Source organism: Pseudorasbora parva, chromosome 20 (assembly GCF_024679245.1).
Source record: "Pseudorasbora parva isolate DD20220531a chromosome 20, ASM2467924v1, whole genome shotgun sequence".
NCBI classification, from domain to species: Eukaryota; Metazoa; Chordata; class Actinopteri; order Cypriniformes; family Gobionidae; genus Pseudorasbora; species Pseudorasbora parva.
This window is the reverse complement of record NC_090191.1, coordinates 8,803,431-8,826,228: the sequence shown is the minus strand read 5'-3', so window position 1 is coordinate 8,826,228 and position 22,798 is coordinate 8,803,431. Positions and strand designations below refer to the sequence as shown.

General features: G+C 39.7%; 1 protein-coding gene across 1 annotated transcript; it reads right to left on the bottom strand.

The window, feature by feature from the left end:
* Positions 1-10,290: 10,290 nt before the first annotated feature.
* Positions 10,291-21,728, bottom strand: LOC137049249 (tripartite motif-containing protein 16-like). The gene is made up of 6 exons (XM_067427742.1): positions 21,087-21,728; positions 17,368-17,463; positions 17,048-17,281; positions 15,236-15,395; positions 15,046-15,081; positions 10,291-11,403 (listed from the first exon to the last, which is right to left on the bottom strand). Exons 1-6 carry the CDS (start codon positions 21,663-21,665, stop codon positions 10,874-10,876), a joined length of 1,635 nt encoding a protein of 544 aa, XP_067283843.1. The 5' UTR covers positions 21,666-21,728; the 3' UTR covers positions 10,291-10,873.
* Between the last annotated feature and the right edge of the window lie 1,070 nt (positions 21,729-22,798).

Genomic DNA, 22,798 nt, shown 5'->3' with positions numbered 1-22,798 from the left:
GGTTGCCAGATTTCAGTAATTTAAAGACCCCAATCCGAGCTTTTCTGTGAAAAGAACACGTATACTTTCCGGTGTTTTACCTAAACATTTGCAATCTATATGCAATCTTGTGCAACCATATACACGCAAGCGCTCTCGCGCACACAGATGATCTGAAAACACCAATAAACAAGTAGGCTGCATTTTATCAATCTCCATTTGAGATGTTCTGCTTAAAGTGTCATTCAGCCAGTCTGTGTTCTGTCAGGACTCACAAGCTGCTTCGCTGAACATCTGAACGGCTGAGTGCTATGAGCTGCTAAAATAAGCCAATCAGAGCAGAGCTCAACATTAATATTCATGATTCTTCCAAATAAGGCAAAATTAGAGCATTACATCCTAGAGACAGTTTATAGGGTTGTAAATGGACCTGTAAAACTGTATCTGGACAATTTTTGCCCTTAAATAAGCCACACACCCTCTATGGTACTTCTGTTGGAATTTTAATGAACTCTACTTTCCCAGCCGCAGTGTTGGTAGTTATAGTTTACTAGTTACTTCTCATAAATAGTAACTCAATTAGTAACTGAGTTGCATCATTATACAATTAACTAATTACCAGGAAAAGTAACTACTGTGTTGCACTTTTTTAAATGTTCATATATATAAAATAACTTGGATGCCCCCAATATTAAATGAATGAAATGGACAATAAATGGAATAAATTATTATTATAAAACATTGTACACTAATCTACACCATTTTAATGTTGCTGGGGGACAGTGGCCCTCATTTATCACAAGTGCGTACACCAAACCCAAGGTGACTTTGAGATTTATCAATATGGACGTTGGCATACGGCACGCTCAAATCCTACGCCACGCTCAAATCCTACGCCAGCTCAGGAGGTGGTGTACGCACGTTTTGAGTTTTTCTGCGAAAATGCGCAGGAAAAAAATACCTAACATCACAAAACGCACTGACAAAGATATGCTATATTATGACCCACTGTAAAACAACAACAACAGTAATTATAAACTTTAGTGTTTATTTTTGTGCAACATGGACTTCAATGTTTAATTTGTGTGACTATACCAAAGCATTTGATTTGTAGGCATATGTATCCCTCCAGTTGCGAGCCTGTGCGCTTTACCTGACATTTCAAGGTTAGACCCGATAGCTGCGCACGGACTGGGACTGAAAATAATTCAGTCTGACAAAATAATAAAAATGACATTTTTCTTTTAAATAATAATAATAAAATAAATAATAACAACATTCTTCTTCTAAATAACAATAAGCGCCATTAATAATAAAAATCATAATAATAATAAGAATCTTACAAATTGTCATGCAATTATTAATGTGAATTAATGGTACTCCACATCACATCATCATCACTATTGTACACCCCAATACACGTGATACGAAATTAAATGCTAATTGTTTCAAAACATGTGCTGTAAAATAATGCATTGGGATATGTAATTTATCATCCAAACAGCTATTAAAACTGCTGGAGTGCGCTTCTCAACCCCCACACTTTTAACAGTACTCGTAATTTGGGTCCATATTTTGTTTTTGTGGGCACCTTTAATCCCACTCTTTAAACTCCCAAATAAAACAATTTCGTTTTTTTCAATCTGGTGATGGTCTCGAGCTCCACATCGGAGAAGTTTTGCTTCTTTGCTGTCTTCCGTGTGTTCATGGCTTAAAATGAGGGTGTGGGGGAGGCAGAGACTTGAATATATAGGGGCGTGTTATTCTAATGACGATCGGTTTCAGCTGCGGCATTTATCAAGGGCAGGTATTGCGTACACCTGGATTGCAGAGGCATACACAGTTTCATAAATCAGGCTGTGAGAGGAGTGTGTAAGCATAATCTTATGTCAACATATACGCCCGTTTCTAAGCAAGATTGATAAATGAGGGCCAATGTGAGAGACACCTATCAAATTCAATACATTATTGTAAATATCAGTAATATAGTGGAACAATAAAACTAAATAGGTTGTTTAGAACTAATATTTATTGCACAGAACCCAACTGGCCATCAAATAAATCTAAAAATAAATTATGCTCCTTAAGAAAAGTCTACAAAAATAGAAAATAATAATAAGAAAAAATATATTAGCCTACACAGCCTAGACTCTTTGTAGTGCACATTAAAATTCTAAAACACAACTTCACAACTGGTAGACATACTGTAGCCTGCTTGAAGTATTTTCTTCCTCACAAAAGTAAACAGTTTAACAAGAAGTGCTCTCAAGTCTTGTTTGTATGGCGGGCTTACCCACTCTCTGTCTCTCACGGGTATTTTCGCAATGATTGCCCGGAAAGAATCTGACTCAACTACCGACAATGGCAGCATGTCCTCGACTATATATCTTGATATTATTTTGTTAAATTCTGTCTGGGTGATAAGAGTTTGCGGTGGAGAGAAACCTAGTTTTGGTATCTCCTCCTTTGGTAGCGGAGCTCACGTTATCCTTAACGTGGAGAGACTCTTCTTGGGAATAAGTTGCACATTACATAAACAGTCTTACCTTTCACCTCAACGAGGGAAAAGTAATGATTATACTTCCAGTTTGCGAACGCTTTGAACTTTAAAGCCATTGGACATGCCATCGCTCTGACTCCTGGTCGCGCGTGTCTACCTAAGCCAATCATGAATCATCCTCAGTTGTGGTTGTGTCCCACCCACCTATCATAATCCTATGTGTACAGCAGGAATCAGTTTTGGTCAGCAGGAATCAGAATATACCTGAGAAAGTTGATTACACTGCACAAGGAACCTAGAGTTTGAGTCATACGTTAATCTTATTGAATATAGGGAGGATTACACAATATTGATTATCACTGATTATTCATTTTATAAAGATAATAACAAAAAATAATTAGGAAGGATATAAATGTAAGTGAAGAGACAAGTGTGTCTGGCCCAAACCCTTCAGGAGAGAGCTGCATCCATGCACTTTGTGAAAGGCCGAACAGCAGTACCGGATATTGATATGCCGCTCCCTCAAAGGCGAATCTCAAGATCCGCCTGTGATGGGCGGGCTATCTGGATATGAAAGTAAGCATCTTTCAGATCCAGGGTAAAAAAAACAGTCTACCAAACGTACTTATGAGAAGATCTGCTTCAGAGGGAACATTCTGAATGAGCGTTTGATTAGGGCCCTGTCTGAGATCGAGAATGGGTCTTGGACCACCATCCTTTTAGGGGATGAGGAAGTACCTGCTGTAAAAACCTGACCCGCTCAGTGCTGGAGGAACAATTTCTATAGCTCCTATCGCCAGCATAGTGTTTACCTCAGAACATGCATCCTTGCTTTCCAAAGAGGTTTTGACCACACTGTTAAATAACGCAGGTTTTCGAGTGAATTGAAGTACATAACTTTGTTTTATTATGATCAGAACCCAGGCTGAAACTACAGGGATGGCTTGCCAGGCCTTGGCCCATGTGGCGAGGGGCTGAATTAATACATGCACAAATGCTGTGTACACACCAAAAGATAATTGGGCTGATTTGGGGCCGATCTCCACCCTTCCGATAATCCTAGCAATGTCCCGATTATCTTGATGGTTTTAAAGATTGTCTTATCAGATTTTCCTGTGGTGTGAAATATGTTATGAGTGTCCGAACCTGCTCGGAAGAAAGTCGGAGCCGCCCCGATCACGAATCATAAATATTCAACATGTTCAGAAATCCTGATGTGTGGGGGGAACCCCGAAGACAAACGCATGCACACTCACGTGAAACGAAATAATATCCCATCAGAAAGCACACCTAACAATACAGAATACGGAAGCCTAACAAACGCTGTGTAAACTTCAAAACTCTGCATGTCTCAGCCTGGGAGTGGCGCCAAGCAGTCATCACCTGCAATTGACGTTTAAAAATTCCCATTTAAAAGCATTTATTCAACAAAAGGTCATGTATTTAACAATTTGTGATAACATAATATCCATTTTATAAAGACTGTAATACTGGGAGAAGCATAAATTAAATCTAAATGTACATTTTCGCTGCTCTAGTTATCTCCCCACACGAGCTGCAGTTTGACGTGCAGCTTAACCACCGTCCAATTTCGAGCGCAGTGGGCACACCTTAGCCTAGATGCCAGCCAAACTTAGCCCCGCCCACAACATTTTTAGGCCGGGCGGTTCGGTCTGGCCTCGATCCATAGAGTAATTATCTCCGGACCAATGAAATTATCAGGGCGGGCTTTAGACGATGATGGACAGATGATAAACAGTAACGTAAACATGCACGTCATTAGGGGTGTAACGATTCGTTTTAACAATGATTTGATTCGACTGAAATAAAACAGTCACACTGATTTAAATTTTTGGCTAAAAAGTTACTGAATTGATTTCAAGTCACTGAATCGTTTCAGATCATATCGTTCTAAATGAACCAATATCGTCCTTAAATCGTATCGACAACCTCAAATCGTGATATGAATCGAATCGTTGTTAAACGAATCGTTACACCCCTACACGTCATCAAAGGGTCTTGGATTATATTTGTTCGAATCCTAAACGGAGAGCTTTTTTTGTATATGCATTCACCTTCACTATTTCTCTCAAAAATGATGATCATGTTGGGTAAGTACTACGTTGCTGGTTTGACCTACATTAGTAGAAAGTTTTCTGTTTTTATTTTATTTTTTACAAAACTATGGTTAATTTGTGGTTATCATGGTTTAACTACAATGTCCTTGTTTTATTTTGTATTTGTAGTAAAACCATGGTATGTTTTATACACAGGGTCAGCGTGTGTGCATTGCCTCAAACTTTATCTGAGAAGTTCACAAAATTTTGCGAGATATCCTGTGTTTTAACAGTCGGGACAGATTGGTTGAAAATCTGTTCATGTGTGGTGTGCTGTCTTTGTCACATCATGGCACATGAGGACAAATCAGGAATGTGCATGTGTGTGGAAGAGGAAATTTGCCTCGCTTTTTGAGTATGTTTGATTTTTATTTACACTATAAAAGCAGCTCCCAAGCAGGGTATGAGAACAGAGGCTCTGTGTGGGCAACATACAGTCTTTTTCGAGCACCCGGAACTGAATGAGACATTTTGGAGGGTGGTCCGGCCGCCAGTGGAGAAGACTGGTGAGTCAAGAAAAACGACCTTATCCACGTCTTTGAGCTCGGGTAAGATCAGCCACATGTGGCGCTCCAACACTGGCTCCAACCTGGCTATCGAACAACCAATGGCCTGTGCCGTTGTCTTAGTGGCGCACACAGCCATATCTGTGGTGCACAGAGGCAGATCCGTGGCGTTGCACAGCTCTCTGAATGTGGCTGAGTTGAGTCCAGCCTCATCCAAATCCTTAGGCAGCTTTGCTTGGAGTATCGCTATAGAGTGTCAAGCAGATGCTGCCTGGCCAGCAGAGGTATAAACACAGCAATTGTCGAGGTGGTGTGGCAAGGTTTGGATAGGTGAGTAGCCTTGGTTTTCCAGCCAATTTCATTGTAAACTATACCTTAAATTAGTTTTTTAAGAAAAAGACCACAAATTTAAGTTGCACCTCACTTACGATCACCACATCTCTCTCTTGTAGACGGTGTACTATTTCTGCTCTTTTGCCATTCCAGACCTCCTTTATGGTGTCCACACAATAGGTGACACCTATTGCATGTTATTGGCACCTATTCTATTTAATAGAAAACAAGATGTTAGTGGCCAACATGAAATCCCCCGCTTGCATCCTGCATTTTACTGTAGGCTCTGAGCTCCACCTCCACACAATATGGCCAATGGGACAGGTCTAAGAGTAAACAGGATATTAAGTACATCCACTTTGACAAAAACATCCAAAAGCAACATAAATACATTTAAAAATACCAGTATACAATGAGCCAACAGCTTTAACAAAGGAGTAATCAAGTTCACAGCAAATACATGGACATAGACTTTAAACATGGTTACAGTGTAGTATGGTTACAATTACTTACCCATTCCATGATGCTTGCTGTACCCCTGGATATGATGGAAACCTTAAAGGGAAGGCTTTGGCACTCCACATGACTGAAATTGCACCTGTATGGGCACTTTTGTACTGGCAGCCTCAGTGAGGACTTCTGATGGAGAGGGAAAACAAGATGTTTGAGAATGTGGAAGTGGGTCAGTGGACGGAGGCTCTGTGTTAAATATGTCATGAAAAGTCTACTCCAGTCCGATTATTGGCAGACTGTCAATGCATGGTGATACCTGCAGTGCTCCACCCATTCTGTCAGAACATACAATATAAATAATAAATCACATTTAACAGCTAATATGATGGTTTTAGCCTAGTGATTCCCAAATCTGTCCTGAAGGACTCCAGTACTGCACATTACTTGACGCATGTCTTGCAGTCTCTACTGGTGTGTTAGATAAGAGACATCCAAAATGTGCAGTGCTGAGGGTCCTCCAGGACAGGTTTGGGAACCACTGGTTTAGCCAAAAAGCATCTCATATTCATGTTGCTTCATTTTTTCTGTGGCAAATGGGGCAATGGATACTCAGTTTGGTCAAACATGGAGAGTGTATACTGTGAGGAAAAAAATGCCAGTTAAATACTGTTAGTGACTTTAGACTCTTTTGTGCAATGTCTACAATAATAAAAACTATGCCAGCAACTTGTTGGTTTGGTAATAGCAACATACAACATACCATATACAAAGACGAGGAACATATTCTTTATCTTGGCTGTCATCACCTTCAGTTTTCTCTTCTTCTTCATCATCTTTTCTCTCCAAGCAATGCTGTCAAATGTAGATTATTGAAATCAAATTATATATACATGCAATTTTACATTAATATATAATTTAAAGAAAAATCACAAACATAAATTACTACAACTTACACACTGTTCCCGACGTTATTGATCTTGTCATCATCAAAGATTTAATTTTCATCGTCTTGAACACCATTACATTTTGCAGAATAGATATGTGTAACGCAGTTCGTAGATGGGCAGGAAGGAGGCGGGAACCGGCTAACATTCAACAACTTTAAATCAAACTAAACAAACAAATAGAAAGTAACACGGGCAGCCCCTCGTGGACCACTGCCCGCACACACATAATAAACCATAAACAAACCATAACATAAATCCAGGTCAGGTCCTCTCTCCTGCTTCCACTGTCTTTGCTCCTCCTTTTATGCTCCCGTCACTCCGCCGTGAGACGAGACCGGTGTGGCGCGCAGCTGGCGCCCATTAACACTCGTCACTGGCTTTCACGGTCCCTCGCCTCGCTGCTTGCCACAATATGAAAAAGGATAATTATCACATAAAGCCTTGCTGTCTTATCAGACAATGACTTGTAAGGCAGCATTTGTGCATGGGAGTTTGCTGAGGATTACCATGGAATGTGCATGGCTGCACGTTAGAGCAATACATCCTATATGCCCTCCTGCTCAGTCGATCCACCTTCAGAACGCCACATTCTCTATCACCTTCCTCAAAAGACTCCAGGATGCCCACCCAGCCACCCCATTCCCACAAAGATTGTCTTCCTATATTGTATCTCCTGTTCCTCTGTGTCTCCATTGTTTCCCTGGTCCTTCGTGTCTATACATCGTCACAACCTCCTCATTCTCCGTCTAAACAGAGATTTCCAGTATTCCCATTCTCCATTCTTCTACCATCCAACTCATCTGAAGTACTCGCCTTCCTTTATATTATTTCCCCTACTGTTAATAAACTCACCTTTTGTATATTTCCTGTTTGGAATCTCTGTTCCGTAACAGTAGTGTTGTTACACAACTTGCAGTCATGTATAACTGGGTAACCTTTCCCTACTATTACAAAATGCTGACATTTGTTACACTTTATGAAAGCTAATGCAGTCTAAACTACATCATGATAGTGATCATGTTTAGTTTTTGTTTATACTACACTCACCTAAAGGATTTTTAGGAGCACCATACTAATACTGTGTTTGACCCCCTTTTGCCTTCAGAACTGCCTTAATTCTATGTGGCATTGATTCAACAAGGTGCTTAAAGCATTCATTAGAAATGTTGGCCGATATTGATAGGATAGCATCTTGCAGTTGATGGAGAATTGTGGGATGCACATCCAGGGCACTAAGCTCCCATTCCACCACATCCCAAAGATGCTCTATTGGGTTGAGATCTGGTTATTGTCATGTTCAAGAAACCAATTTGAAATGATTAGAGCTTTGTGACATGGTGCATTATCCTGCTGGAAGTAGCCATCAGAGGATGGGCACATGATGGTCATAAAGGGATGGACATGGTCAGAAACAATGCTCAGGTAGGCTGAGGCATTTAAATGATGCCCCTTTGGTACTAAGGGACCTATAGTGTGCCAAGAAAACATCCCCCACACCATTACACCACCACCACCAGCCTGCACAGTGGTAACAAGGCATGATGGATCCATGCTCTAATTCTGTTTATGCCAAATTCTGACTTTACCATCTGAATGTATCAACTAAAATCGAGAGCAGATTATGAAATACTCAGACCAGCCCGTCTGGCCATGCTCAAAATTGCTTAAATCACCTTTCTTTCCCATTCTGACATTCAGTTTGGAGTTCAGGAGATTGTCTTGACCAGGACCACACCCCTAAATACATTGAAGCAACTTTCATGTGATTGGTTGATTAGATAATTGCATTAAAGGGGGGGTGAAATGCTGTTTCATGCATACTGAGCTTTTTACACTGTTAAAGACTTGGATTCCCATCCTAAACATAGACAAAGTTTCAAAAACTAATGTTGGACGTTTGATGGAGTATTTCTGTATTCAAAATACTCCTTCCGGTTTCTCACAAGTTTCGGAGAGTTTTTTTCGAGTATGGGTCGACTTGACGTTAATAGACCAGAAGGTCCTTGTATGGGCCGTACGGGCTCTTTTCCCGGTAGGGTGCGCGCGCGCGTGACTAGAGGTGAGAGAGCAAATGCACGGCCGTAAACACTCTCTCAGCTGCAGATCCAGTCGTCTGTGAACACTAATGTCGGTTATAGTCCGCGCCGCGCTCCACTTCATTCCTCCACTTTGACATTAAGCGACTTCAACTCTTCAACACAGCATTCCGGGAAGGCAGCGCTGCATTTGAACCGATTTGAATGCAGAAATGCTTCAGTCGCATCGCAAAGTGGATCTCCACACTCCAAGAAGTGTGTTTTTGACGGAGCGGTCCCAGCGATAAAGGTTCGGTCCTGCTTTGGAAGCAGCCGGTAAGTAAAACTGCTTAAAATGTCTGTGCTGTTGCTTATCGTCGCGTATGTAAACATCAGTAAACGACACGATCGCGTACTTCGTCATTCAAATGCGCTAACAGAATTCATTGTTGTTCTATGTAACTTATAACGTTACACTAGTCTGACGTGCAAAGCCGTTTTGCTTGCTACTAAGGTTTGGTCGCATACAATAGTCCATAAACCAAATCATGTCCTCATAAACTGAGAGTAAATACAGTACATACCACAGAGACGGACGTCCTGCTGTTGCTGTTTCTATTTCAGCCTCTGAATTAGATTCTGGATCACGTATTAGCTGAGATCGATAGCAAGGGTTTCTCCACGCTTGAGGACGTCACTGCTTTGCGCATTCGTCATTCTTTAGCTCCGCCCACACGATACGCCTCCAGGCGCTCGGTTTTTTCCGGAAAGACTCGGTACAGCCCATATTTCTTTTACAAATATAATAAAACTAAAGACTTTTCGGAGATATGAAGGATGCAATACTACTCTATAGGTACTCAAGAATGACATGAGATTGACTGAAACAGTGTTTCACCCCCCCCTTTAATGAGAAATTCAACAGGTGTTCCTAATAATTCTTTAGGTGAGTGTAGTTTACACTATTGACAGTGATACTGTAACTGTAAGAGGCATTTAACCTATAAATTAGTCAAAAATGTACTGGTATAAATTATTGTATTTAGGTTTATTCAAAGACCTTAATTTATATATTTGACTAATAAAAAGTATTATTTTATTGAATTAAAAAAATATCTTAGCTGTTACCGTTTTAGACATATTTAGATTCAACTAAACAACATTTACCTGAGCAGCGAGGAAGGTCAAAGTTCATTGTATAGATCTTAGACTTATCTATAGACTTATCTCTGAACTGAAACATCACACTTCATCATTTACTCTCTTTGCTCTGATGAAAGTGAAGTTTGTTAATATATGGAACTATTTGTGTTGATTCCAGCACTGAGAGCAGCAGCAGGACGATCCCAAGACAGATCAGGAGGACAACCAATATGAACCACTGTACAGAGAAACACCAACAATTCTTGACATTTACAGTAATAGTGATTCATCTGGACTGAGTTCAGTTCACAGTTTTCCTTATTTTATACCTCATATATTTCTGAGTTATCTGGATTGAACTGATGATGAATGGATTCAATCCTGTTATATCTTTCTAGGAGTCAGAGCATCAGGTCTGTGTTCAGTTATGTTCAGGAGGAGCTTTATTTAAAGTACACTGGATTAGATTAGAATAATTGAGCTCATACTTTCACTGATCAGGGGTTTACCTATTTCACAATTATTAATAAACTTACATTTATACATTTTACAACAAATACATTCTTAATTAATCGAACAAGTACTTTTGATAGTAATAACGAAAATGATTTATGTAACACTACATTAAGAAGTGAACGAATGAAATAGTTTGAGAAAAGCACAGGTACACACCGTTACTCATAGTTACACACACACTGTTCTGACTGTCTAAATGAGGATTGATTATACATTTATTCTGACGTTATTTCACTGACAGATATTAAGCTGTAGTATTAATGTTATGAAGAAAAAATAAGAGACTATAACATCTCACTGTTACTGATTTATCGTGAGCTCAAAGCATTATGGGTAGAATCTCTCATCAGTCTATCCTGATTCATCAACACAGTTTCACTGATGATCCAGTGCAAACCCAAAACCCAGGATAGAGCGGCTGAGTGAATGTGGTCTGGACTGTGTGGATGAGGCTCATTGTGTCAGAGACGCTGTAGAAGGACAGAGTTCCTGCACTGTGATCCACATACACTCCTACTCTATTATGTCTTCTGTTAATGGGCTTTACAGAGAGTTCAGTCTTTGTGTTATTGTGTCTGAATGAGTAACTGGAGGAAGAGCAGATCAAACTCCAGGACTGATCAGTATATCCAAACAAACATTTAATACTCCGTCCCTTCCTGCTGATGCTCTTATTTGACACTGATATAAACACATCATTACCACTCCACTCAATCTCCCAGTAACCACGTCCACACACACTCTCTCTACACAAAACCTGCTCATACACATCAAATCTGTCTAGATGATCAGGATAAGACTGCTCTGTGTCAGTGTAAGTAATCATTCTGTTGCTCTCAGACAGACGGAGGTGTTTATTCACTGTATTCATATCCAGAGTCAGCTGATGGGTATCTGATGGAGAGAAAACATATCACAATCAGGAATTATGAATCTGTCTGTCTGATTTCCTGTGCAAACCATCAGTATCATTATCCATCAATTAAAATAAAATGTCTAATTGTCTTATTAAAGGAGATGTATGTAAGATTGTGGCCAAAACTGGTACTGTAGGTGTATCATCTCTCCCCCTTCCCCCTGACTCGAGGTTGCCAGATAGGCGTAGCTGCAGCTGTGGTAACTAGAGCAGAGCTGGCAACCCGGATACTGAAACACTACTGACTTCATGATTGGTAAATAGTTGGAGGGTGGAGTTTCAGGCCAAAACACATGTCAACATCAACATCAGTTGAGGGCTGCAACAAAAACTTTTAAATGACAATATCCTGACTGGACTACATTGTCACTGATATAAGTATTTGAAATTAACATGATTTCTTAATGTCTAGTGACATATCAGGACCATTTTATGATTAATTGAAATACATTTCCTACATACCGTTCCTTTAATTTTGGTTATTATTCTGTTTGTTATAATAACACTATTCAAAAAATCATTTAGTATCAATAATCTTTTAAAACATGTTAACAACATACTAATTAATGTTAGCAATGTTAAAACATGTTAGCAACATGCTAGTTCATGCTAGCAGTGTTTTAAAACATGTTAAATCATGTTAGCAACATTTGAATTAATGCTAGCAACATGTTAAAGGTGTCCTAGAATGATTTGAAACAATATGTTAAATTGTTCTCTGATATCTACATAGAGGGTATGTTGCTTATTTAAGGGCAAACTTGTCCAGATACAGTTTTACAGGTCCATTTACAACCCTATACATTGTCCCTAGGATGTAATGCTCTGTTTTTGCCTTATTTGGAAGAGTCATGAATATTAATGTTGAGCTCTGCTCTGATTGGCTTATTTCAGCAGCTCACAGCAGTTCAGCTGTTCAGCTCGTGAGTCCTGACCATAGACCGTAAAAAAAAATGGACGACTCGACATCATCCGTTTCCGCTTGGCAGATTTGAAGCTTTTAGGCGGCCTGCACAGCGTGGACATCTTGGGACCGAGTCTGCGCAGTAGCGATTTCGGGACTGGAGTTGCGCAGTAGAGCGCAGGAAGTAGAGCAGGAAGTACAGCTGCGATATCAAAAGCCCGCCCACACTCTCGCAGATGCAGAACGATTAATTATGTTGGTGTGAAATAAACAGTTATGGAAATGTAGAAATTAAAGCTAAAGCTCCAATCTGCTCCCAAAAATTTCGAAAAAAGTCCGTTAGTGCCTGAGTGACAACTTCACTCAGAGAAGCCGTCAGTCTCAGCTGTGAATCATGACGTCACACCCCCCGTTTTTATAGCATCAAATAACTAACTCAAACTAAACTTATTTTAAAAACGAACACTTGAAATGAAATCGTGATGATAACTGCCTTCAGTGACAGAAACTAACTTTGGGGAAAAAATATTTGAAGTGTAATTTTATTATTTAGTTTGCCTCGCGTCCATTAGAAAACACAGAGGTGCGGCTATACTGGAACCGGCCACCAGGGGGCGATCGAGGCGCGAAAGCTTCAGTAAATGAGAGGGAGACTGCAGGCTTGGTCCTGACAGAACACAGACCGACTGAATGCTACTTTAAGCAGAACATCTCAAAAGGAGATTGATAAAATGCAGCTTACTTGTTTATTGGTGTTTTCAGATCATCTGCGTGCGAGAAAGAGCTCGTGTTTGTTCCAATCTGGCAACTGTATGCACGCGAGCTCTCTCTCTCGCACGCGGATGATCCGAAAACACCAATAAACAAGTAAGCTGCATTTCAGCAATCTCCAATGACTCTCATTCTAACTTATTTGGTGGAAAAGTTGACGTTTGCTAGAAGTATTGAGTGAACGGTATCTACGGTTGTATTTTGTAATACAAAATAATATTAACCTTGTCATTAGACACACTATTTAGTTTTGTATGGTACTTGGAGTTTCCTATTGTTACTGTACTATCATCTTGCGTCATCTAGACAATGCGGTCAATAGACAATGACAATCTCTAGACAATGCGGACAATAAGAATTGTTAAACACCTAATCAATAAGTGGATAAATCACTACTTACTGCTTGCAGGAATGTTGCCCCTTAAGATGCTGAGCAAAGCTTGCTTGAAATGGGCCGAACAAACGAACAATTTGTTGTGGTATCCGATTATAATAAAGCTCAACCATGACTGTTGACATATGATAACAGTCCCCTGCACAGCCTAAACATGACATGTGTCATGAGAGCCGTTTTTGCTATCCTCAAGTGTCGTTTGATGATTTGGCGCCGTCATTTCCGCCTGATAATGAACATGTTTGGACAGATGCAAATGTTGGGGGCGTGCATATAAATGATCCCCAACGCTTGCGTCACGGTTGGGTTTATGTTGAGAAGCACTTTTTTTCCGTGGTGTTTTTGATTCACGAGATTTACATATGAAGGAGGAGGCAATGGTGTTTGAGACTCACAGTATGTGATGTCCATGTACTGAACTATTATTATTTCACTATGGCAAGGTTAATTCAAATTTTCATTCTTGGGCACCTTTAACGTGTAGGGTACCTAAATACTTTGACATCCTGCATTGCCGATGCATTTTTCTAGGTTTAGACAGCGGTGTGGAATAAAGGTAAAATATAAGAAAAATAAAGTGTTTAAAAAAAAGGAAGTATTAAGACATGTTATACTGCGCACTAGAGCCCTGCGCGGGACTGTTTTCTTCATCCCGCTCCCGCCCGCACCCGCCGAATTTCTGACCATTACCGCCCGCTCCCGCAACGTATGTGTTACACTCCCGCCCGCTCCCGCAATTTGTATGTCCACTCCCGCCCGCACCCGCAAACCTCTGAGAATTTATTCCCGCACAATAATAGAGATGCATTGATTTTGTGTCTTCTCCCGTCCCGCAGGAAAAAAAACACACGTATTTGTATTGATATTATTAAAGAGATTCATGGGGTCGTTTCGTTTCCCTGGCCTGCATGTAAAAAATTAAATAAATAAAAAAGACAAAACACACAATACATTCAAATATAATTTCATTTTTTATCAAAAACTTTGCACATAAAAATAGACTGCTTTGAAAAAAATATATACATAATATGATAAACTAGGCTACATGAAAACTACATGACCGGGGAGAACAGAGCAGGTGTGTCACCTCAACCCAGACGTTCTGGATTTGTGCCCATTGTAGATGAGTATTTTTGCACATTTGTCACAATGAACAAAGTCCAGCTGCTTTCCATCTTTATCTTCTCCAAATGTCAGACTTTCCTTGCTTAGCTTTTGTGCTGTAAATACCTCGTTTGAGGTTCCTTTCTACATCATCTATTGACATTTACATCATGGAGCTAGGCAACCTCCCTATCCCGCGGTGTTTTTTTTAGCCGCCCATTCCCGCCCGCAGTAAAATTCAAACCGCCCGCTCCCGCGAGATTTGCGTTGGGTCCCGCGGAACCCGGCGGGACTCAATCCCAATGCAGCCCTCTACTGCGCACCATAAACACAACCAAGCCTAGAAAAAAAACATGGAACCACCCCTTTAATACAACTACACGTCTATGTTTCTTAAACAAACGCTCCCCGCGAACACACTTTTTGCTTGTTTTCTTAGTGACTTACATTTTACAAAGTCGTTCCTGGTCCAGATAGCAGTGACTGTGGAAATCAACAGACATGTAGAGTGTGATTATCATGTTAAGAGAAAATTATCCCTGCATCCATTCCTGAGACATTTCTAATAAGATCTTCTACATTATATGAGATGATGGAGGATGATTTTCTGAGAGCAGATGAATCTCCAGGACTTTACCTCCGTCAGAGATCTTCTTCAGCTCCTCTTTGAAGAAATCCTCGAGTTTGCCTCTCAGCTGAAGAACCGATTCTCTCACGCAATCAAAAGAGGAGAGAGAACCGAAGGGATTTTCATATACATCTGTAGATTCAGGAAGAGCTGAGAGAGACTGGAAACTCTACAGAAAACAGAAATCAAAGCTCATCACCTCCCCACTTCAGCCAATAACCTGCACTACTGTCAGATTTGATCTTTAGCAACTCTCCTTAATCCAGCACTTTAGCAGCATCAGATCCAGTCTTCTCATATTCATCATTTGATATTAGAGCAACAAATCATATCATGTTACCATGTCACTTACAGTATATGTGAACTGGTAAATATTTTTTTCTTTTCTTTTTTGGATGATAAAACCTTTTCTTAGAAGGGTTTGAGGGTTAAATAGTAGATTTACTCGAACAAGTCAAATTGCTTTCGGTTATAGGGGCTCAACGGAAGTGGCATGTAATTCAGTGAGTATTTGCATGAAAATCAAGCCATGTCTGTAACAGAAGAGTGGATTAGAAACCCTTCACAGACACATCATTGACAGTAATGCCTATTTAATTGAAAGTCAGAGCGACTGCAATGGCAACAGAAACAGCTTCAGGGCTGGTTCACAGAGAAGCAAGTAGAGGATTTTTGGAGATTTGTGCACACCCGAGAACCGAGTGATATGGCATTAAGGAAACTTCTTAAATTCACATTTTTTTCAGCACTGTACCTTGTACCTGGAGAACAAGTATAAAGCCAGACTCATGGTTAAAGATGTACATCTTTACCTCAGCCATGATCAGCCACTATAAACTATATACTTCGACTGTCAACATAAGAGTAGACTTGCTCTCTTAGGCAAAATCGAGGGGATGAGGGTCTGTCCATTTAAACTTCCCATGACCACTTCAAGAAGAGGAACGCACTTTAAAATGGCGGCTGGGATTCCCCCGAGGGCAAGTGCTTAGGGAAGTTTGAGTGCACGTCTAAATGTGGAGTGGAACACAGCCTAGATGAGGAACCATGGCTGAGTAGAGGCATGAGAGTGGATTGTTTCCTTTTACTCACAAGGGTTGGTAAGCACTACCATAAACAATTTGTTCTGATTGTATTTTGGCACTTTTATGAATTTTTTAAACAAATTATTCCAATGTACATATTACATTATTTTAACAACTAATAAAATAAATGAAACATCTCACAAAATTCGCAGTTTGGTCTGGTTTTGTGTTCGGATTAAACATGATATTAACATTTCAAATTTATACTAATTTTAAATGTTGTGTTGCAACATTAAAAATCTTAATATTTTAGAAAATAAATAGGAATCAAAATATGTGAAAATGTTTTGTGTTTGTTGGATGGTGTATCATCAAGTTCATGGTTTAAAAAAGTTTTAAACTGTTGTTGTTTGGCAGCTTAATATATATTCCAAAAGAAAATCCCAGAAACATGTTTCCTAAGAGATTTCCAGAGCTGAACTGCATTTGTAAGTGCGTCTCCTGTGAGTAGCTTTCCTGTAGCTTTAACAATAAGAGTGTGGCGCTAACAAACCCCAGGTAAAGGGTTTGATTCCCAGGGAAAGCAAGAACTGACTAAATGGAAAATGTTTACCCTGAATGCAATGTAAGTCGCTTTGGATAAAAGTGTCTCATACATGTAAATGGCTCTGTCAGAAGATGATAATCAGATGAAAGTCTGACTGATGATTATATAATAACCAAACACACACATCAACACTTCTGCTCTCATGGAATGTTTCTCTGTGAGTCTCTTGTTCTCCTAGATCTCTGTTACCTGCAGGACATGGATGTGATCCTGTGTGTGTGAAAGCTGCTCCAGCTCAGTGTCTCTCCTCCTCAGATCATTGATCTCCTGTTCCAGTCGCTCGAGTTGTTCTTCAGCTCGACTCACTGCAGTCTTTTCTTGATCTCTGATCCGCTGTGTGGTTTCAGAGCGGCTTCTCTCAATCGAGTAGATGAGCTCAGTGAAGATCCTCTCACTGTCCTCCACTGCTGTCTGTGCAGAGCGCTGTTAGGACACACATCACAATCACACAGTGGCTTCAGTGAGTCCTGACTGAGACTTCTCAAACTTCTCTTCTTCTCCAGACTCACCTTATGAGACTCCACAGCCTCTCTCAGTTGCTGAAGATCTTTCTCTCTCTGCTGGATTCTCTGCTGGAACGACCTCTGCGTCTCCTTCAGCTGCTTCTGCAGCACAAACCAGAAACAGGAGAAACACATATATCAGTAAAGATATGAATCCAGTATCAGTGAAGAGATGAGACTGAGGGGTTCATTATAAGTGCCAAGATTTATAGGGAGAGTTCACCCAGAAATGTAAATTCTTTCATTGTTTACACATTCTCGTGTCTTTCCAAACTTCTATGATTTTCTCTTTTATAAGACAAAAGAAGATATTCTGAAGAATGTCTTTGTTTTAATGAGCCAAAATTAAAAAGGGTGTCATTTCAATAACATCAAACCTCACTGGATCATGCATGTCATATGACACCATCTTATCACTTTAGAAGATAAATGCTGCATCCCAATTCACCTGCTTATGCTACACCCTAAAAGTATGTACTTTTTTTAATGAAAATATTACTGGTTTAAAGCCGAGGGTTCCACGTTTTTTCCATTTCATATTTTTTTTAGTGTGTTAGTAATTTTTTTTGTAATGTTGCTGTTTGAGGTCTGCTACCTGACCCGAACCCGACCAGTCCTGAAGAACTTCACATCAAAGCCTGTGCAGACCACTGAACTCTGAAACTCCTCCATTTTAGTCTTGAGTTTTCTTCCGGGAATGAACATACCATAATATCCCTCAGTTAATTAATTCCCTCCCAAGGTATACACAAAGTGATGGGAGCGAGGCCTGATTGAGTTGTGTTAGTGTGTTGTTACCATGTCCAAGAGACATTGTTTTAACCACTCAAATCTAAACCCTAATTCCTATTTGTTACGTCCCATGACGGAATTGTGGTTGTATATGTAATGTTTTTCTCCCCTCCCTCTTTCTCTCTCTCACTATCTCTGTCATGTAGCGCTCTAAACCATCCACAGCTAATCTTAATTAGCAGGAGTGTGGTTTCAGTGTAATAGATATGAAGCAGCAGTGAGTCGAAGCTTTTGAGGAGTCCCTCTTCTGTTATCATATAGACTTACCCCTTTAACACCAAGGCAGTGCTGGTGCTGATTCGGAGCCAGAGCCTAGTTTCAAATCGGTTCTTTGTCTTTCCACACCCAAAGCACCAGCTCCGAATCGGAAAAAGTGGTTCTTAAAGGGTTACTTCAGCGATTAGCATATGGCTTTGTATCAGTAGAAATCCTGGAGTATATTCAAATGATTGTGCTTTCCCCCCTCATATCCCCCTGAGACAAGAGATTTATGCATTTTATTTCTGGAAAAATTCCTTCTATGATGCAAATTGACGATATTTGCATCATAGGAGGAATGTTTGGCCAAAGGCTAAAGACTACAGCCAGCAGAGGGAGCCATTTCCGCATGTTTTGAATCTGCGCATGGGGGATGGGAGATTACACTCATCTTGCAGGGAGAGCTCAGCTTGCAGCTACAGGCACTCATTTAAACAGAGCTATGGTGAGCAATGTAAGTCTTCTAACTTCTCAAATTAATTTCTATGAAAGTTAAGCTTGCAAAGCCATGAACTGAAACGCGTGCCAGACTGAACTCGCGTTGTGAGCGTATGCCGCGAGTGTAGTCGCGATTACCTCAGCTCTCCTCACGAGACCTCATCAGCTCATTTTTTTCACTCTTGCTGTTAGTTCTCAGTGCTGGGATACTCGCGCGGTGACTCACTCATTATATTGAACACACACGTTCAGTTTTTATTTGTAGTGTCTTCTCCAACTCAGTCACTGTAATCAAGTTGGTGGCTTTGGGAATGGCCTCACAGGGCAGCGAAGCATTCTGGGAATAGTAGTCTTTCATCCCCATGAGACAAAAATACATTTTTTGTCTTTTCTCAGTCTAGAAGGCACCAAATTAAAAAATAATTTCACATCTCTACTACATTGATGATCCAGTTTAAATACAGATTCATCTTCCCAGCGCTGAAGTACCCCTTTAAGTAGCACAAAAACATTGCTGGGCTAAAGTAAGAACCGCTTGCATCAGTGGCTAGGGGCAGGGTTAACGTGACCAACAAGACGAATACGAACTTGTGACCACCATTTTTTAAATAACAGCTGCTCGGTTGTAATCTTTGTCTATACAAATCATGGTGAGCTACACGAATGCGTTGGATTTGCAGTGTTTTGATGGCGATGTAGGATCATAAAGCCATGAGCCATTGAGGGAAGGCTCATTTGAGATGCAATCGGAAACGGTAACTGGCTGTAGTTGCTGTTGAGTAAATTGTATATTGTGAATCTATGGTGTGATCACAGCGACGTTGCTAGGGGTGTAATGATTCGTTTTAACAATGATTCGATTCGACTGAAATAAAACAGTCACACTGATTTAAATTTTTGGCTAAAAAGTTACTTAATCGATTTCAAGTCACTGAATCGTTTCGGATCATATCGTTCTAAGTGAACCAATATTGTCCTTAAATCATATCGACAACCTCAAATCGTGTTACGTTGTTAAAACAAATCGTTACACACCTAGACGTTGCCATTTAGACTCAGTGTGAGTTTTGACGTGTTAAACCATGTAGGGGGGTGTTCTCCTGTTTTTTTGTTTGTTTTTTACTTTTGGTTTCATTTGTTAGGGAATTTATTTTGTTTAAAACCCTGAAGGTATTGTTTTGTTTGTTATTTTGGCCTTGCCCTCTTATGAAGGTTTTGATATCTGTTTTCTGATTTTTATGTATTTACTGTTTTTTGTTAACCCTTTAATAAAATATATCCTTGGTTCTTTCCAAAAAATAAAAAGTGTAACAATTGATAGTGCTGGGATAGTGGAAAAGGAGATTTCTCCTCGTTTATTTATTTATTTATTTATTCATTCATTCATTCATTTAGTTATCGTTTTGTCTTGTTACTCCCTCCTCATCCCCCTAGACTGAGGAGGGAATGTAACACTAATGCAGACCAAATTGATGGTTAAAATGCACTTTTAATACTATTCCTCAACAATATACACTCTCAATATTTTGTTGTGTTCTTACCACTTTTATAACGGATTTCTGATCTGTGCCGTTTGACGCAAGTCAGATGTTATTACTGAACTTACAAACAAAGGATCGGGAGAAGTCTAATCATTCAGTCCTGTCAATCGTCTTCATGAGAATATATAAGCAGATGTTAGTGTGCGCCTTCACCTCCACTTATATTTCTTTCAAACATTATTAGGGTGTTGAGCTCAGAGCTCAAGCCAAGCCTTCACTGTAAACATTTTTGGTTGGTTTTTTTTGGTTCAACTTAAAAAAGTAAGTAACCTGGTTGCCTTAAAATTGTGAGTTTATTGAAATTAAAACTTTGAGTTGATACAATGAAGGAAATTAGTTTAATAAATAAAACTCAAAATATTATTGTATCTGAACCACATAAAAAAAAATGATAAATCATGAAAATAGCACTATTTGGCATGTTTCACTGCATCATCAGAAATAACACACACACAATTACCCAATATGCTTACAAAATCTTTTAATAATATTTAAATAAAGGTTGTCGAATCTCTAAAAATTTTCATTGTATTAACTCAAAATTTTAATTTCAATGAACTCAAAATTTTAAGGCAACCAGGTAATTTTTTTTCTAAATCATTTTTTACAGTGTTGGGTTTGTGCCTCCATTTAAAAGGACAGCAAGCCAAGTACATTATTATAATTCATAATTGAATGAGACCTCTAAGTTCATACCTGTGTCTCTGTCCTCTGTGCTGCAGCTGATACAGTGTCGTGGTTTTTATGTTCATCCATCGTACACAGCACACATATACTCTTCTGATCAGTGCGGCAGAAAACCTCAAGGAGCTTGTCATGTTTCTGGCAGATCATCTCCTGCAGTCGTCCACTGACATTGGCCAGATTGTGTCTCTTTCCTTTAGATAAACTCTCATGTTGTTCAAGGTGATTCTGACAATAAGACTTCAGACACACCAGACAGGACTTGACGGCTTTGTGTTTTGTTCCAGTACAGATGTCACACTGGACATCTCCAGCTCCAGCTCCAGCGTAACAGTCAGCAGGAAGTCTAGTTTTCTTCAGTTTCTCCACCACTTCAGCCAGCATGGTGTTTTTAGCTAAGGCAGGTCTTGGACTGAAGGTCTGTCTGCACTGAGGGCAGCTGTACACTCTCTTCTTTTCCTCCTGATCCCAGCAGCTTGTTATACAGCTCCTACAGTAACTGTGTCCACAGGGAATGGTCACTGGATCCTTCAGGAGATCCAGACACACTGAACACATGAGTTCATCCTGAGAAATTCTGGCTTCTGCCATTTTACTGCATGAACACAGAGAACAAACACACAACAGCTCGACTACACTTCAGTTTCTCTGAACTCAGGTGATTCTTGTTTCCTGGTTCTGTGTTTGAGTGATGTGTTTAAATCAGGTTTGTATGTAAAGCAGTTTCCTCATTCCTAGTTCTGAAGATCTTCATTCCTAGCTCTGAAGATCCTCATTCCTGCTAAGATTTTAGTTTCCTTGTGTATTCCCACATGCATTTTGCTTAATCAGTCTCAGACACACCCTCAAAAAATCTAAGTTAGAGAAACAAGACAAAAAAAAAAGAAAGAAAAGTAATCCTGTATTCTAAATACTACACTGATACTGCAGGACTGAATACTGTCCAGAACTAGTCCTTAAAGTTGCCATTAAATTTAAACGGCCAAATCTTTAATTGAATATTGCAGTATTTATTATAAATGATTTATCCGTGCACTAGGACTGGGCAATAGAACTAATGCTATATAATTTTCCTACATAAAATGATAAAAGTTCATAAAATGTTCGATATAAGCAGAACAAAACAGCATCCACGATGCCACGTGGACCATTAAAACAACTTTTTTTCTAAATTGTTTTCTTGGCATAAAGAAATGCCAGACTTGCTGATAATAAGGAACAAGTGCCAGATAGCATTTGTCAGTTTGACACCAGACGTTTATGAAATATTTATCAGTTCAGAGAATCTGAGGTTAATGCCTACTTCATGCCCTTTGGGGGTGGCAGGTAAATTATGCTGGTCAGAAGATATGTGGGCGGTGATGTTACAGAGCAGCCTGGTTGGGCAGGGTGCAGGAAGTTTGCTCTGCCTTGCCAAACGAAGACTTAATTGACATGGTGAAAACAGCAGTACTGAGGGTGTATGATGCTTCCTTCATGTGAATGAACATAAAATTATGTTATGATATTTCAGTTTTGTTTTTTAACCAGGAGCGTTTGTTTTAATTGATTGTTACTGTTTATCTCAGTTCAGCAGAAAAAGCACTTCAGTTGCTAGTAATGTTGAAATTAATGTATTTTCAGTGCAGATTTAGAGATGAAGGCATTTTTTCATTCATCATATTTTTGTCAGACATGGCTACTGGTTGAATTAGATCAACGCAACTTAAACAGAACAACCTCAA